At 48.7% G+C, this 17986-nt stretch overlaps 1 protein-coding gene across 1 annotated transcript in view; it reads left to right on the forward strand.

Annotated features, from left to right (window-relative positions):
* Window positions 1-17986, forward strand: part of PTPRK (protein tyrosine phosphatase receptor type K) — a 536009-nt gene that overhangs the window by 112559 nt on the left and 405464 nt on the right. The window contains exon 2 of the mRNA XM_054174148.1: window positions 13514-13636. Within this exon, the coding sequence (XP_054030123.1) occupies window positions 13514-13636 (123 nt within the window). The remainder of the gene's footprint in view (window positions 1-13513; window positions 13637-17986) is intronic.

Here is a 17986-nt window from a genome sequence, read left to right on the forward strand (position 1 = left end):
GCATTTGCAAGTGTAGAGATTTGTCGGTAAGGACACCCTGAGATGAGATGGAGACAAGAATCACAGAATGCCAGATTGGAAAGGGATCATCTGATTCAACTCTGGAAGACCTGGAGTCTGTCTTTATCCCTCTGAAATGTATGCAGGGATCCAAAGAGGATCGAACCTCACTGTGCCAGGGGGTGACATGGATCTCATAGAATCAGCCAGGTTGGAAAAGACCTCAGAGATCAAGTCCAGCCTATTACCTAATACCTAACACCTCCTGACAACTGAACCATGGCTCCAAGTGCCACATCCAATCCAGAACACCTCCAGGGACAGGGACTCCACCACCTCTCTGGGCAGCACATTCCAATGGTGAATGACTCTCTCACTGAAGAACTTTCTCCTCACCTCCAGCCTAAACCTCACCTGGCACAGCTTGAGACTGTGTCCTCTTGTTCTGGTGCTGGGTGCCTGGGAGAAGAGACCAACCCCCACCTGGCTACAACCTCCTTTCAGGGAGTTGTAGAGAGCAGTAAGGTCTCCCCTGAGCCTCCTCTTCTGCAGGCTAAGCAACCCCAGCTCCCTCAGCCTCTCCTCACAGGGCTGTGCTCCAGACCCCTCCCCAGCCTCATTGTCCTTCTCTGGACACCCTCAAGTGTCTCAATGCCCTGCACTGATTTGTACTTGAAATTATCCTAGAATCATTAAGGTTCTAAGATCATCAGGTTCAACCTTCTACCCATCACCTCCATGACCACTAGGAGGTGTGACTTAAACCAGGTGGTCTCAGTAGTCCATTCCTGTCACTTCTTGTTTCCTCAGGCAATTGTGGCTGACCTACTGGCGTGGGTGGTAGGAACAAAACAGTTCTGCTTTTCCACTGCCTCCTGCTTCTGTGGGGTGCACAAAAATAAAGGCAGGCAAAAACATTGGGGCTGAGGAGCAGCTTTTGGTCACACCTTGAGGCTGGTGTTTTATTACAAATTGCTTGCATCCCCGTGGGCCTCAGGTGTTTCAGTGTAAAATGAACCCAATTTTATTACACTTGTTGCTGTATTCATTGCATCCAGATTATGCCTTGGTTATTAAATATTGATTTTTTTTTTAGATTGTATTAAACATTTTTCTACTTCTTTTTTTGGCTTTTAGTCTTTATGAAGGTTGGGTTTTTTTTCCCCCCCTGTCTGGATTGCCCTGCACTGTGTTCTGCATTTTCATTTTAAGATGGTAACTTGATGGTGCAGAGCCAATTTTTAGCTTTAAGTTATGACTCAAAAGTTTCTCTTCTTTAAGTTGTGACTTAAAAGTTATGACTTAAAAGTTTCTCTTCTTCAAGGGTTGGGGCTCAAAAGCTTCTCTTCTTCAAGGGTTGGGGCTCAAAAGTTTCTCTTCTTCAAGGGTTGGGGCTCAAAGGTTTCTCTTCTTCAAGGGTTGGGGCTCAAAAGCTTCTCTTCAAGGGTTGGGGCTCAAAAGTTTCTCTTCTTCAAGGGTTGGGGCTCAAAAGTTTCTCTTCTTCAAGGGTTGGGGCTCAAAAGTTTCTCTTCTTCAAGGGTTGGGGCTCAAAGGTTTCTCTTCTTCAAGGGTTGGCGCTTAAAAGTTTCTCTTCTTCAAGGGTTGGGGCTCAAAGGTTTCTCTTCTTCAAGGGTTGGCGCTTAAACGTTTCTCTTCTTCAAGGGTTGGGGCTCAAAAGTTTCTTCAAGGGTTGGGGCTTAAAAGCTTCTCTTCTTCAAGGGTTGGGGCTCAAAAGCTTCTCTTCTTCAAGGGTTGGGGCTCAAAAGCTTCTCTTCTTGAAGTTGTTATAACTTGGGCAGGCTTGAGAGGTAGGTCCAAGACAAGAAGTTCAGCAAGGCCCAGTGCAAGGTCCTGGGTTGGGGCAAGGACATATCCAGGCTGGTAGAGGAGTGGCTCAAGAGCAGTCTTGAGGAGAAGGACTTTTCTTTAAGCTATAACTTAGAAGAATTCTTTTGTGGGGTGTTTCTGATAATTTTGGGAGGTTTTTGTGGTTTTATTTTGTTGTTTCATCTGTATTTAGTCTGGTTTTTTCCTTTTTGCTGACAAGTGGACGCTCATGGCCCACTGACACAATTCACATTGTTTTCATTCTGGCTTTAAAAAGCACCATAACAAACCCCAAACATGAAACTCCTTAGATCCTTTCTTCTTCTAAGGAGACCTTCCAGTATCTGAAGGGGGCTCCAGGAAAGCTGGGAGGAGTCCAACCATCAAGGAGTCCAACCATCAACCCAACACCACCATGGCCATTAAACCAGGTCCCAAAGTGCCATGTCCACACCTTTCTTGAACATCTCCAGCCTTCTCTTCCCTAGGCTGAACAGCTCCAACTCTACTACCCTGTCCCCATAGCAGTGGTGCTTCAGCCCTCTGATTATCTTTGTGCCTTTCTCTGGAGCCTCTCCTCTGGTCCTTTTTGTGGTGGGGGCACCAGAACTGGAGGCAGTGCTGCAGGTGGGGTCTGAGCAGAGCAGAGGGTCAGAATCCCCTCCCTGTGCTGCTGCTCTCCCTGTTCTGGATGCAGCTCAGCACACAGCTGGCTCTGGGCTGCCAGGGACCATTGCTGGCTCTTGGGGAGTTTATCACCAACTGACACCCCCAAGGCCTTCTCCTCCAGACTGCTCTTGAGCCACTCCTCTCCCAGCCGGGATTTGTCCTTGCCCCAACCCAGGACCTTGCACTAGGCCTTGTTGATCCTGTTGTCTTGGACCTACCTCTCAAGCCTGCCCAAGTCCCTCTGGATGTTTCCCTTTGCTCCAGCATGCAGTGTACAAGATCAAGGGATACATCCTCACTTGTGTGCTGAAGTGGTGAGATTGTAGGAATGGTATTTCTCTATCTCCTTGCTGTGCTTTGGGCAGTGTGCCTTCAGGACATGGATGGGTGATTGGCTCTGAAATACTACCACTTCATTGCAGGGTCTAAAGTAGGATTAATCTAACCTTCAGGCTTATCTGTTAGAGCGTTTCACAAAGCCACCCCAGTGAGAGTCTTTCTCCCTTTAAGAAGTGGAAGGATTAAATACAACTCAAATCTGTTTGAAAAATGCTATGATACAGCTAAGTATTCTTGTAATAGTTGCTCCCATTGAAGCTAAAGTGCAGATTTGCAGATAAAAACACCAGTTTCAAGTCTTTGTGTTGAGTTCCCTGGGGATCCACAAACTAACATTTCCTTTGTTAAATTGCAGTAGAAACAGAATTCTGATTGTAAATATTTCCACCCTAGAACAGTGGTTTCTTGCTTAGAGCCTTTACAGACTTAATGCAGTTTGTCTGGAGAGGGTATTGGGCATTTATTTGTGCAATGAAGTACAAGTTGGGTCAGGGAGCTTTGCCCCAAGTGATGTCATGGCTTGTGTGTCCATCAGAGGTCCTGCTGAGTCCTAATTGTGATGAAGGGAAGAAGCTCCTTTTATGCTTAGGTGTACAAATGATGTGAAATCACTTCTGCAGTAAGCAGGGATTTACACACAGGATCACAGGTTGGAAGAGACCTCAAAGATCATCAAGTCCAACCTGGCACCACAGACCTCATGGCTAAACCATGGCACCAAGTGCCACATCCAGTTCCCTCTTGAACACCTCCAGGGATGGGGACTCCACCACCTCCCTGGGCAGCACATTCCAATGGCTAACAACTCTCTCTGGGAAGGACTTTCTCCTCACCTCCAGCCTAAACTTTCCCTGGCACAGCTTGAGACTATGTCCTCTTGTTCTGGTGCTGGGTGCCTGAGAGAATGTAAAGGAAGAAAGAAAGTGGTTAGCTTAGAATCATAGAATGCTTTGGGTTTGAAGGGATCTTAAAGGTCATCCAGTTGCAACCCCCCTGCCATGGGCAGGGACACCTCACGCCAGCCCAGGTTCCTCAAGGCCTCATCCAGCCTGGCCCTGAACACCGCTAGGGACAGAGCATCCACCACCTCCCTGGGTAACCTGTTCCAGTGTCTCACCACCCCCATGGTGCAGAACTTGTTCTTAACATCCAAGCTAAATCTCCTCCAATTTCAAGCCATTGCCCCTCGCCCTGGCTCCAGAGGCCTTTGGAAACGCTCTGCCTCCATACAAAATGAGATTCAACGGGAGCTTGTCTGGTTGTGGAGCTGCCTTCATTCACCTCTCCCACCGAGTTCAGTCACATTCTTAGCCACTACCTTTCAACAACATATTGGGAGAGCTTTTAGGAGAAATGCCAGGGCCTGTGCTATCTGCATGAGATTTTCTATAAATAAGCACTTACAGCAGCTTGCTTAAAAAGAGTTATTTTTAGGAGCAGCCCTGTAAGAACACATGGCCATAAATCAAGTGGTTAATTTAATATCTTTAATATCTTTATTGATGATCTGGAGGAGGGGACTGAGTCCATCATCAGTAAGTTTGCAGATGACACCAAGCTGGGGACAGGTGTTGAGCTGTTAGAGGGTAGGAGAGCTCTTGCAGAGGGACCTTGCCAGGCTGGACAGATGGCAGAGTCTAAGGGCATGAGATTGAACACATCCAAGTGCCAGGTGCTGCACATTGGCCACAACAACCCCATGCAGTGCTACAGGCTGGGGTCAGAGTGGCTGAGAGCAGCCAGGTAGAGAGGGACCTGTGGGTACTGGTTGATAGTAGGCTGAACATGAGCCAGGAGTGTGCCCAGGTGGCCCAGAAGGCCAATGGCATCCTGGCCTGCATCAGGAAGAGTGTGGCCAGCAGGAGCAGGGAGGTCATTGTGCCCTGTGCTCAGTGTGGTTAGGCCACACCTTGAGTCCTGTGTCCAGTTCTGGGCTTCTCAGTTTAGGAAAGATGTTGAGATGCTGGAAGGTGTCCAGAGAAGGGCAACAAAGCTGGGGAGGGGTCTGGAGCACAGCCCTGTGAGGAGAGGCCGAGAACTACCTTGTGAACTGATAACTGCCTTGCTAGCTTCAGTTGGGCACGATCTGTATATGAGGGGCTCTTTGAACTCTGTTGCCTTGCCCATGGATGTCGAGTGGCTTGTTGGAGTGTCAGTTGATGCCAAACTCCCCAGGAGCCAGCAATGGTCACTGGCAGCCCAGCAGGCAGCTGTGTGCTGAGCTGCATCCAAAGCATGGAGAGCAGCAGCACAGGGAGGGGATTCTGACCTTCTGCTCTGCTGAGACCACATTTCTGATGCCCTCAGCACAGGAAGGACATGGAACTGTTGGAGAGGGTCCAGAGAAGGGCACAAATATAATCAGAGGGCTGGAGAGCCTCCTCTAGGGGGAAAGGCAGGGAGAGTTGGGGCTGTTCAGCCTGGAGAAGAGAAGGCTTCAGGAAGATCTTAGAGCACCCTTCCAGTACCTGAAGGGGGCTACAGGAGAGCTGAGGAGGGACTTTTTATGAGGTCTTTTAGTGCTAGGGTGAGGGGCAATGGCTTTGAGGTAGAAGAGGGCAGATTGAGACAGAAGCTTAGGAAGAAATTCTTTACAGTGAGTGTGATGAGCCACTAGAACAGGTTGGATCTCCATCTTTGAGGTCCCCTCCAACCCAAACCATTCCATGAATCTATGAAAGATGAAGAAAACATGAAAAAGACATTTAGCAACTCTGACTCTTCACAGCTACCTGTTGTCACCTCTCCAGTAAAGACCAGAAAGCCTCTTTCCCTGGAGAACAGGAGGAAATGTAAAGAGAGTTTTGTTTAGATTGGATTTTGGTTAGTTTGGAAATTGAAGGACAGATAGTGTAATAGAGACTGATCTTCTTCTTCCTCCTTCATCTCTTCCCTTTCTCTGTCCTGTTCACTGCTGGTAATGCTTGGAAAAGTTTCCTCTTGCCTGTCAGTATGAAGCTTTGTGAAATCAGAGGAGAGGAAGACATTTCAAGGCCTGCTATGGAAGGAAAGAGCTTAATTTGACAGAAGAACTCTTAATGAACGGCATGGCCAGGTAGACTGCATCTAGTTGTGAGTCTTCATGTGGGTTTAGGACCAATAGTGAGATCTTGCCCTGAAGACAGCAGCAGAGGATGTCCACATGAGGCTTCCTGCATTCTTGGTAACTTACACCTGCTAATTTTCAAGTTCCCATCTTTCCTGTCTGTAACAAGCTACTATGTTTTATTAACCACAGAATGACAGAAGGGTAGGGGTTGGAAGGGACCTTTGGAGATCATCCAGTCCAACCTCCCTACCATGCCAGGTTCACCTAGAGAAGGTTACACAGGGACCCATCCAGGTAGGTTTGGAGTGTTTCCAGAGACAGACACTTCATCACCTTTCTGGGCAGCCTACTCCAGGGCTCTGTCACCCTTTAATTAAAGAAGTTCCTCCTCATGTTGAAATGGAATTTCCCTGGGGGCTTTTGCAGCCAGGCTGGAGGTGGCTGTGAGCAACCTGATCTGGTGTGAGGTGTCCCTGCCCATGGCAGGGGGGTTGGAACTGGATGATCCTTGAGGTCCCTTCCAGCCCTAACAATTCTGTGATTCTGTAATGTTCCAGTTTGTGCCTGGTACCCCTTGCCCTATCACTGAGCACCACTGAACAAAGTTCTGTCCCATCCTCCCAGCAATCACCCTTTAAGCACTGATCAGCATCGATGAGATTCTGCCCCCATAGCCTTCTCTTCTCCAGACTATGAAGACCAAATTCTCTCTTATCTTTCCCCAAACTGGAAAAAACCAACCCAGCAGTATAGTTTAGACTTGGTTATGACCTGTTTAGCCTTTCCCCCTCTCCCCCTTCCCTTGGTTATGGTACTAATTGATGGCTTTGGGGAGGTGGGATTGGATTTCATGTCAAAGTGATTCATAGCATCTAGTCCTTTGGGAGGGGTTGTGTCCACTTCCTGTTCAGAAGAGTTTTCCATCTCTAGGGATATTTGGATTATTTGTCTGCTCCAACAGCCCTGACAAAAGCCTTGCAATGGAAGTAAAGCAACCTTGACTTAGCAATAATTGGCCACGTTTCCCATTAAGCTGTTAGCGCTTTTGGATGAGACTTGGAATTCCAAGCTCAAGCCAATAATCAGCTAAGAGGCTGATTAAAACAGCCTGAGAATGGGAAGAAAGGTAGGGAAACTTTAAAAGGCATTAGTATGTAGTTGAGTTTACTTGGGTTTTACTGCTCTTAACTGTAATTGGTTGCTTTGTGCAATGAGTTCTACTACTAGCAAAGAAGAGGCCACTACAAAGAGGATAAATACTCTTAGTATTTAGCAGGACTTCTCCCTGGAGTGGAGAAGAATCTGTCATTTTCCTGGAGTGCTGCTGTTTTCACAGCTATTTCTTTATAAAAGCAATTAAGTAGTGCCCCTGACCTGCCTGTTTAGATGCCATAGGTTAATTAAGGTGATTTCAGAGCTGCATTTCAGTAGGTGATACTGAGCAGAGGCATTTTAACATAAGTCATTAAAATCTCTCCTCCAGCTGCATTCACAGCAGCTCATAGCGTGTTCTTAATAGATGTCTGAATGCTCTGCAGTCAGTGTGTGTTAAAATGCTCAGAACAGGGGTGCTGGAGTGCCTTTAGAAGATGAAAACACCCTGTGCTTGGGGGCATGCTGTGATAGAAACAGGTAAATGAATGTGGTAGGTGGGTGATTCTAAAAGCAGAACCTGTGCTGGATAGATGACTGACAAGAGACCTGCTCTGCTGCCTTTACACAGCTCATGCTTGGAATTCACCTTTCAGTGTGAGGAGGAAAATTAAGTTTTCCTGGAACTTTTAGCCTGACATCCCAGATAAACACAACTGTGTGCTGGGTTCTTCCCATGGAGCTGTCTACTGTGATGGATTAGAGCGAGTCATTGTGCTTCTACAGCAGGTGCTGGAGGAAAAGAGAAGTATGGTAGACGGAGCAGATTGCTTCAAGTAGGCATTGGAGCTGGATGAGGAAAGAGTATTCTCCCCTCTGCTCTGCATTTGGGAGTGTTGTGTGCAGTTCTGGGCTCCCCAGTTCAAGAGGGACAGGGAGATACTAGCAACACTCCAACAGAGGCCCACCACAACAGGGTCTGTGTAAACTTGGACCTGGAGATCTGTATTAAAGTTAGGATAGTCATTGAGATTAATTTCCTGATTAAATTGGAGTTAATCTTGGTGAGCTTGTAATTTAGTGGAGCTTTAATTTCTCTGAGTTCATTGTGGGATATTAATAGCTTTTCTTTTTTTTTAATGAATGCTTAAGATTCCTTATCTTTTATAAATGCAAATGGACACACCGGAGCTCTTTGAGGCTAGCATTGATTTATCACTTAGAATCAACCAGGCTGGAAAAGACCTCAGAGATCATCAAGTCCAACCTAGTACCTAATACCTAACACCTCCTGATAACTAAACCATGGCTCCAAGTGCCACAACCAAGACTTTGAACACCTCCAGGGACAGGGACTCCACCACCTCCCTGGGCAGCACATTCCAATGGCCAATCTCTCTTGCTGGGAAGAACTTTCTCCTCACCTCCAGCCTAAACCTCCCCTGGCACAGCTTGAGACTGTGTCCTCTTGTTCTGGTAGCCTAGGAGAAGAGACCAACCCCCACCTGGCTACAGCCTCTCTTTAGGTAGTTGTAGAGAGCAAGAAGGTCTCTCCTGAGCCTCCTCTTCTCCAGGCTAAGCAACCCCAGCTCCCTCAGCCTCTCCTCACCCATCCAGACCTTCTGGGCCATGTCCCATCATGTGAAGGGAGGAGGTGCTGGCTGCTGTGTGTCACCAAGCCTACCACATCAGGGGGACCAGGTTGGTGTGTTGTTTTTATAACTGCTGCTGCCACCTTTTTCTGAGGCATGATATTGCAATCAAAGAATCACATTACAGGTTGGAAAGGACCTCAAAAGACCATCCAGTCCAACTCCCAAGATCACCTGGGGCAGGTTACACAGGAATGCATCCAGATGGGTTTTGAATGTCTCCAGAGAAGGAGACTTCACAAACTCTCTGGGCAGCCTGCTGCAGTATTTTGTCACCCTCACAGTGAAAAAGTTTTCCCTTCTGTTCACATGGAACCTCCTCTGCTCCAGATTGCCCCCACTGCCCCTTGTCATTTCATGTCATAAGGAGTTAGCCTGAAAGAGCTGGAGTTGTTCAGTCTGGAGAGGAGAAGGCTTCAGTGAGACCTCAGTGCAGCCTTCCAGTATTTGAAGGGGGATACAGGAGAGCTGGGGAGGGACTTTGTCCAAAGGCTGGGAGTGACAGCTTGAGGGACAATGGCTTCAAATGGGAAGAAGCTCGATTTAGATTAGACATCAGGAAGAAATTCTTCCCCATGAGGGTGGTGAGGTACTGGAATAGGCTGCCTAGAGGACTTGCAGATGCTCTGAGCCTGGAAGTGTTGAAAGCCAGGTTGGATGGGCCCTTAAGCAACCTGATCTAATGAGGGGTGTCCCTGCCCATGGCAAGGGTGTTGCACTAGATGAGCTTGAAGGTCTCTTCCAACCTAAACTGTTCTGTGATGCTATGATGAGATGCTCAGTCTGTCTCCTGGTGTTACTCTGGGTACACCACTGCAGCCTTGGCTTTTCCTTTTCTTGCATGTCATGACATGTTGGTAAGAGGAGGTGGTTTGCTCCAGGAAGGCAAGCCACTGGTTTAAGCAGATGTTACAGAGTGGGTGTTGTGGTGAGTTGGTGATCTCTCCTGATGGTTTCATCATGCCTGTGTGATAAGTGGACACTTGCTTGCTTGGTGAATGCAGCCACAATGTGCTGTGTGCAGGGAGGTTTGGGCTGCTTGCTGTGTATCAGCAGGCACCTGGCTATTGCTAATCAGAATTCTGGTAACTCAAATTAATAGTGGGCATGAAGATGAGCAATTAAGGACATTCATCTTCCAAATGAGTCTGCAAGATTCATTGGTAGTTTAAATTTATATACCGAGGGCACTTAAACCATTAGAAAGGGTAATGGGTGCCCTGCAGGCATGTGCTTGAGAGCCATATGTCATCTTGGGGCTGGGACAGCAGGCAGGGAGGACTCCCCTTGGAGGGAAACTGCTGTTCATTCATCACTTCAACATGCAAGGAAATGTACATTTGTGCTGTGGAGTGATCACAGCAGTGTACTGTAAGTTAAAGCAACCCCCAGGATTTATGTTCTAAGCCTTTCTGGATTTATTATGAGAGAGGGACTTTTAGGGTGTCAGGTAATGATAGGGCTGGGGGGAATGGAGCATAACTAGAAATGGGGAGATTCAGATTGGATGTGAGGAAGAAGTTGTTGCCCATGAGGGTGGTGAGAGCCTGGCACAGGTTGCCCAGGGAGGTGGTGGAAGCCTCCTGCCTGGAGGTGTTTGCAGCCAGGCTGGAGGTGGCTGTGAGCAACCTGCTGTAGTGTAAGGTGTCCCTGGCCATGGCAGGGGGGTTGGAACTGGATGATCCTTGAGTTCCTTTCCAAGCCTGACAATTCTATGATTCTATGTTAGTTAGAAAAGTCTCTTGGTATTAGGGCATTGGAGTTGGGACTGGTACAGGCCAGGACTGTTTGCTTGCTTGCAGTCATTGACAGTGACACTGACATTGCAACCAGCTGACAGAGTCACAGGATGGTGGAGGCTGGAAGGGACCTCTGGAGATGGAGTCCAACCCCATGGCCATTTGTTTGTTTGTTTGTTCTTTGTAGTCACAGCACTTGCTCCATGTTTTGTATTCAAGAAGTCAAGACAATGAAGTTAACACATGCTGTGGTTGTTCTAGAGATGTGTTCTTAGCAGGAAGGGTTTTTGCTGTAATAACAGTTGCTAATTGGATTGATAATAATTTGGATTGATGGGAATTTGGAGGCATTTCTTATGACTCCCAGGCTGAGGGAGCTGGGATTGTTTAGTCTAAAGAAGAGGAGGCTGAAAGGAGACCTCATTGCTCTGTACCTGAAAAGGAGGTTGAGATAACCTCACACTAGATCAGGCTGGCCAGAGCCTCAGCCAGCCTGGGCTTAAACACCTCCAGGGACAGTGCCTCAACCACCTCCCTGGACAACCCATTCCAGGGCTTCACCACTCTCATGGGGAAGAACTTCCTCCTCACCTCCAGCCTGAATCTCCCTACCTCCAGCTTCATTCCATCCCCCCTAGTCCTATCACTCCCTGAGATCCTGAGCAGTCCCTCTCCAGCCTTCTTGTAGCCCCCTTCAGATCCTGGAAGGCCACAATGAGGTCTCCTCAGAGCCTTCTCTTCTCCAGACTGAACAGCCCCAACTCCTTCAGTCTGTCCTCACAGCAGAGCAGCTCCAGCCCTCTGCTCATCCTCCTGGCCCTTCTCTGGACACCTTCCAGCACGTCCATATCCCTCTTGTAATAGGGGCTCCAGAACTTAGAGGTCTTTTCCAGCCTTAATGATTCTGTTGTTCCACATGCCCTGAGTGCTGAGGACAGGGAGAAGTGGATGCAAGAAATCTCTCCCCTGAATTCCAAGAGTTGTTTACCGCTGAATTCTTGAGTTCTTATGTAACTTCTTTTCTGGACTGAAAAATGCTGCCTGAATGAAGCTGAATGCACACTGTTTGCTCTTTTGCTCCTTGCCTTTTTTCCCCATTTGAGCAGGAGGAGCGAACTGGAGGCCTGTGTGCCATGAATGGAGACAACAGATGCTGTGGAGCTGTGTGCATGGCCTTTGGATTTGCTTGCTTTGACGCTCTGCTTTTTCTTCGCCCAGGCTCTTTGGAGTCCTTTGTTTCTCCCACATGAAACCCTGAGCTATTTCCGTGATCATCACGCTTCTCTTCTCTCTTTTTAATTCAACCTACTCAGTGGCTTTGAGTGAAGAATGTAAGGAGAGAGAGAATGAAGGAGAGAGGGCAGATATTGCTGTGTTATACAGCGATTTTCATAGAACCACAGAATCAACCAGCTTGGAAAAGTCCTCAGAGATCATTAAGTCCAACCTAGTACCTAATACCTAACACCTCCTGGCAACTAAACCATGGCTCCAAGTGCCACAGCCAAGCCTCTCTTGAACACCTCCAGGGATGGGGACTCCACCACCTCCTTGGGCAGCAGATTCCAATGGCCAATTACTCTCTCTGGGAAGAACTTTCTCCTCACCTCCAGCCTAAACTTCCCCTGGCACAGCTTGAGACTGTGTACTCTTGTTCTGGTGCTGGTTGCCTGGGACTTTGCTGGTTTTTTTTCCTCACCTCATCCTTCACATCCCCTCCATACCCTCATCCTCACATACCCTTCACACAGCACTTACAGGATGGCCAAGGGATCAGGCCCAGCCAGCGTGGATTTAGGAAGGGCAGGTCCTGCCTGACCAACCTGATCTCCTTCCATGATCCAGTGACCAGCTGGTGGTTGTGGGGAGGCCTGTGGATGTAGTCTACCTGGACCTCAGCAAGGCTTTTGACACTGTTTCCCACAGCAAACTCCTGGCCAAGCTGGCAGCCCCTGGCTTGGACAGCAGCTCTCTGAGCTGGGTTAGGAACTGGCTGGAGGCTGAGCCCAGAGAGTGGTGGTGAATGGTGCCACAGCCAGCTGGCAGCCAGGCACTAGTGCTGTCCCCCAGGGATCAGTGCTGGGCCTTGTGCTCTTTAACATCTTTAGTTGATTAGGTGGTGTTGGATAATAGGTTGGACACAATGATCTTGAAGGTCTCTTCCAACCTGGTTTGGTCTGTCCTATCCTATCCTATCCTATCCTATCCTATCCTATCCTATCCTATCCTATCCTATCCTATCCTATCCTATCCTATCCTATCCTATCCTATCCTATCCTATCCTATCCTATCCTATCCTATCCTATTCCCCCTTCTTCTTCTTCCCCTCTGTCACTTTTCCTCATAACTTGTCGTGAGGTTTTCACATCCCTTGCTCGTCTGACCCTGGGAAAGTGACTTTAATTTGTGCTCTGCTCTGCTGGATTGATTTAATAAAGCAAAGATGATCCAATTCGTTCTGCAGCAATTATTTCCTTTCAAGGAACTTTAATTATTTTGTCTGATTGTTTTTGGTTTGGGCACAGTGCTTCTCCTCCTCAGTCTTTGGACTGCTGTTGCTTGCAGTGCATCTGAGTTGTTGATTCACACGTCTAGGTTTTGAGCCTAACCTGTTAGATTTGGTTTCCCCTGGGTTTGGATTGCAGGTTGGGTTTTCCCATGTGGACACTGGGCTCAGTGACTCAGCCTATGATCTTGTGCTGTGACAGCAGAGGAATGTTTCATAGATTCATAGAACGGTCTGGGTTGGAAGGGACCTCCAAAGCTCATCCAGTCCAACCCCCTCTGCAGTCAGCAGGGACATCCTCCACTGGATCAAGTGGCCCAGAGCCCTGTCAAGCCTCACCTTGAATATGTCCAGGGATGGGGACCCCAACCACTTCCCTGGGCAACCTATTCATTTATAGAATGGTTTGGGTTGGAAGGGACATTAAAGATCATCCAGTTCCAACCCTCTTTCCATGACACCTCCCACCAGCCCAGGCTGCTCAAGGTCTCATCCAGCCTGGCCTTGAACACCTTGATTCTATGATCTCCAGGGCATCCACAGCCTCCCTGGGCAACCTGTGGCAGAAGAAACAGTTCTGCTTGACACTTAGAAGAGCTCTGGTTTGAAATAAACTAACAACAAATGTCTTTTTCCCTAGGAGGATGCACGTTTGACGACGGTCCTGGGCCCTGTGACTACCACCAAGACTTGTACGATGACTTTGACTGGGTACACGTCAGCGCCCAAGAGCCTCACTATTTGCCACCTGAGATGCCTCAAGGTGAGAAGCTCCACACATTCTGAAGGCAGAAGTCTGTTAAAAAGTTTGGAGCCTCACCAAATATGACCTCAAGGCCATACTTGGTGATCTCCACTTTCAGGTGTCACATCCAGTCACCTGTGGTGTCCCCCGGGGATCAGTGTTGGGCCTGATCCTATTCAGTGTCTTTACTGATGATCTGGATTAGGGGATTGAGTCCATCAGCAGTAAGTTTGCAGATGACACCAAGCTGGGGGCAGGAGTTGATCTGTTAGAGGATAGGAGAGCTCTGCAGAGGGACCTTGCCAGGCTGGGCAGATGGGCAGAATCCAACAGGATGGCATTCAACAAGTCCAAGTGCCAGGTTCTGCACTTTGGCCACAACAACCCCAGGCAGAGCTACAGGCTGGGGTCAGAGTGGCTGAGAGCTGCCAGGCAGAAACGGACCGGGGGTAGTGGTTGACAGCAGCTGAACATGAGCCAGCAGTGTGCCCAGCTGGCCAAGAAGACCAATGGCATCCTGGCCTGCATCTGGAATAGTGCAGCCAGCAGGAGCAGGAAAGTCCTTGTGCCCTGTGCTCAGCACTGCTTAGGCCACACCTTGAGTCCTGTGTCCAGTTCTGGGCTCCTCAGTTTAGGAAAGATGTTGAGATGCTGGAAGGTGTCCAGAGAAGGGCAACAAAGCTGGGGAGGGGTCTGGAGCACAGCCCTGTGAGGAGAGGCTGAGGGAGCTGGGGTTGCTTAGCCTGCAGAAGAGGAGGCTCAGGGGAGTCCTTCTTGCTCTCTCCAACTCCCTGAAGGGAGGTTGTAGCCAGGCAGGGGTTGGTCTCTTCTCTCTAGCAACCTGCAGCAGAACAAGAGGACACAGTCTCAAGCTGTGCCAGGGGAGGTTTAGGCTGGAGGTGAGGAGAAAGTTCTTCCCAGCAAGAGGAATTGGCCACTGGAATGTGCTGCCCAGGGAGGTGGTGGAGTCTCCGTCCCTGGAGGTGTTCAGGAAAGGCTTGGCTGTGGCACTTGGAGCCATGGTTTAGTTGTCAGGAGGTGTTAGGTATTAGATCATAGGTTGGACTTGATCTCTGAGGTCTTTTCCAACCTGGTTGATTCTATGATTCTGTGATTCTATGAAGGTTTGATAATGGACATAATAAATAGAGTCCAGCAAAGGAATGTTACAGTCTGGGTAATTGAGAAGTGTTCTTAGATCCAATCCTCCTTTCATTTTGGAGGGGCATAGGGAAGGGAGAAAGGAAGCCATGACCTTTTTGTCACTCTGTGTGGAATTGCTGTTGACTTGCAGTGGAGTTCTGTGTCTTAAATGACAGCTAATGGAGTGATGGAATGACTCAGGTGCACCCCAGGAGAAACGGTGAAATAAAGGATAGATGCAGAAAGCCACACACACGCGCACACACTTTTTCCTTCCCCTCCCCCCAGCTGCTCATCATCTAAAGGTAATCAGAAAAGCTTTGATTTATGGAAATATTGCTGTTGTTAATTACTATTTAGGACAGGTAATGAATAACTGAAGAGGTGCAGCCTACATGACCTTGCCTGCTCACCTTTGATGAACAGCTTAATCGGCGCTTCCCAGACAGCATGATGTGCTGAGAAAATGAAAGCATTTGAAATGCAGCTACATTTTCCAATTAATAATACATTAAGTAATTAATCATGCAGAGGAGGAAAAAAGGTCATGGCTATTTTATTTGTATCTAAAAGGGTGGGTTTTTTTTGTGAACTGTGTGTGGGGAAGGAGTGGGAGGTGTTGCCACACAGAAGCAACCCAACCTCTGCACCCTTCCTTTCCCTTCCTTTTGGTGTGTTGTGGTGGTAGTTGGGGTATGGAATTTGACTCCTCAGCTGCTGCCTACCTGGTTTCCCTCTGCTTTGGAGTCACTGATGTGAGCAGCTGTTACCATCCTCCATATTTGTACAAAATAGGTTAATTAAGCCAGATCCACACTTTATTTAATGAGCTGCTTGGTGCTTCACGTTTGCATAGTGACGAGGAAATGCAAGCCCTGAAGCCTCAGCGCTCATTCCTGGTGGTCTTCTATTAACACATTCAAACCAGTTATCTCCCTCAGGAATGCTGCCCAGGTTAGGTGCTTTGCAGTTTATGTTTTTCAGAGTCTGCATGGTTTGTTGAGCTGCTTGGAGGTCTCTTAATTGTGATGAAAGCAGCGCTTTGTGTGCGATTTGGTGTTGTCAGACCTGAGGCACACCTTGTACAGGTTATGCAGTCTGAGGAGTTGGGGGCGGGGGGTTTAAGCCATCTGAATGACAAGAGGGCTCCTTGCTCCTCCCAAATTACCCACCTGCCAACCTGAGGTGGTTTTTCAGGCTTAAATGACAGGAGAGCTCCTTGCTCCTCCCAAATTACCCACCTGCCACCCTGAGGTGGTTTTCAGGCTTAAATGACACAGTGCTCTCTGACTTTGGTGCCTGGTTGTGGTAGTGAGAGAAGTTCACAGTATCACCAAGGTTGGAAGAGCCCTCAAAGATCCAACCTGTCACCACAGACCTCATGACTAGATCATGGCACCAAGTGCCACGTCCAATCCCCTCTTGAACCCCTCCAGGGATGGGGACTCCACCACCTCCCTGGGCAGCACATTCCAATAGCTAACAACTCTCTCAGGGAAGAACTTCCTCCTCGCCTCCAGCCTAAACCTCCCCTGGTGCAGCTTGAGACTGTGTCCTCTTGCTCTGGTGCTGGTTGCCTGAGAGAAGAGACCAACTCCCTTCTGGCTACAATCTCCTTTCAGATAGTTGCAGAGAGCAAGAAGGTCTCCTCTGAGCCTTCTCTTTTCCAGGCTAAGCAACCCCAGCTCCCTCAGCCTCTCCTCGTAGGGCTTGTGTGCAAGGCCTCTCACCAGATATTCAGCAGAAAAGTAGTAAAATGAGTCCAGTTCTGGGCCCCTCAATCCTCAATTTGAGAAGGACATTGAGACCCTTGAATGTGTCCAGAGAAGGGCAAGGAGGCTGGGGAGGGGTCTGGAGCACAGCCCTGTGAGGAGAGGCTGAGGGAGCTGGGGTTGCTTAACCTGGAGAAGAGGAGGCTCAGGGGAGACCTTCTTGCTCTCTGCAACTCCCTGAAGGGAGGTTGTAACCAGGCAGGGGTTGGTCTCTTCTCCCAGGCAGCCAGCACCAGAACAAGAGGACACAGTCTCAAGCTGTGCCAGGGGAGGTTTAGGCTGGAGGTGAGGAAGAGGTTCTTCCCAGAACGAGTAATTGGCCACTGGAATGTGCTGTCCAGGGAGATGGTGGAGTCCCCATCCCTGGAGGTGTCCAAGAGGGGATTGGACGTGGCACTTGATGCCATGATTTAGTCATGAGGGGTTGGGTGACAGGTTGGACTTGCTGACCTTTGAGGTCTCTTCCAACCTTGGTTATTCTGTGATTCCCCCCCCCCCAAAAAAACCACAGCCAACTCAGTCAGGGAAGCAAAATGGGTAAGGCTGTATTTTCACAAGCAGAATGCAATGCAGATGGAGGCTGAGGAGGCAGCAGGAGGGGATGGTGCGTTTGGCGGAGGCGGTGGTGGCCGCCGGTCCGGCTCCTCCATCCCTCCTGCTGTCACCGTGGGTTTGAGCAGCGCCCCCCAGCCCGTGCAGATATGAGGCATCTGTTAACAAGCTAAAAGTGACAGAACCATGGCTCAGTTTCCAACACCTTTTGGGGGCAACCTGGCTATCACAGTATCACCAAGTTTGGAAGAGCCCTCAAAGATCATCAAGTCCAACCTGTCACCACAGACCTCATGAGTAAACCATGGCACCAAGTGCCACATCCAATCCCCTCCTGAACGTCTCCAGGGATGGGGACTCCACCACCTCCCTGGGCTATTACTGTGGAAGAGAGAGCTAAACATGATCAGCAGTTCCATAGTCTGAAACCAGCATCTGGATTTATTACTGGTGATCAAGCTAGAAACTGTTTCTTTCCATCTGGGTTACCTCAACCTCTTTTAGCACAGCTATGGGCTCTAGCTGACATGAGCAGTGGTGGGAGGATGGATCAGCTGGAGTTTTCAATAGCTATGAAACTTACCAAATTAAAGCTGCAAGGTTATCAGCTCCCTGTCCTCCTCTTGGACAGCTTTTGTAGTGCTTGGAGACCTTGTCTCTCACATTTCTGTGGAAGCCAATGCCGTGTCTTGGCCTTAGTGAGGGAAATGTGTACTCCAGTAGAGCTTTGTCTCAGGAGCAGTGTTTTCCTAGCTTGTTCAAAAGGTACTACCTGGCTTTCAGGGCTCTGACAGCTGAGTGTTGTGCTTTGGAGGAGGACACACCATGGGCAGGTTCAGACCTAATGGCACAGGGTTTGGAGTGCTATGAAAATGTGAAAACCTGCCCTAATGGAAAGCAT

Source organism: Dryobates pubescens, chromosome 28 (assembly GCF_014839835.1).
Source record: "Dryobates pubescens isolate bDryPub1 chromosome 28, bDryPub1.pri, whole genome shotgun sequence".
Lineage (NCBI taxonomy): Eukaryota > Metazoa > Chordata > Aves > Piciformes > Picidae > Dryobates > Dryobates pubescens.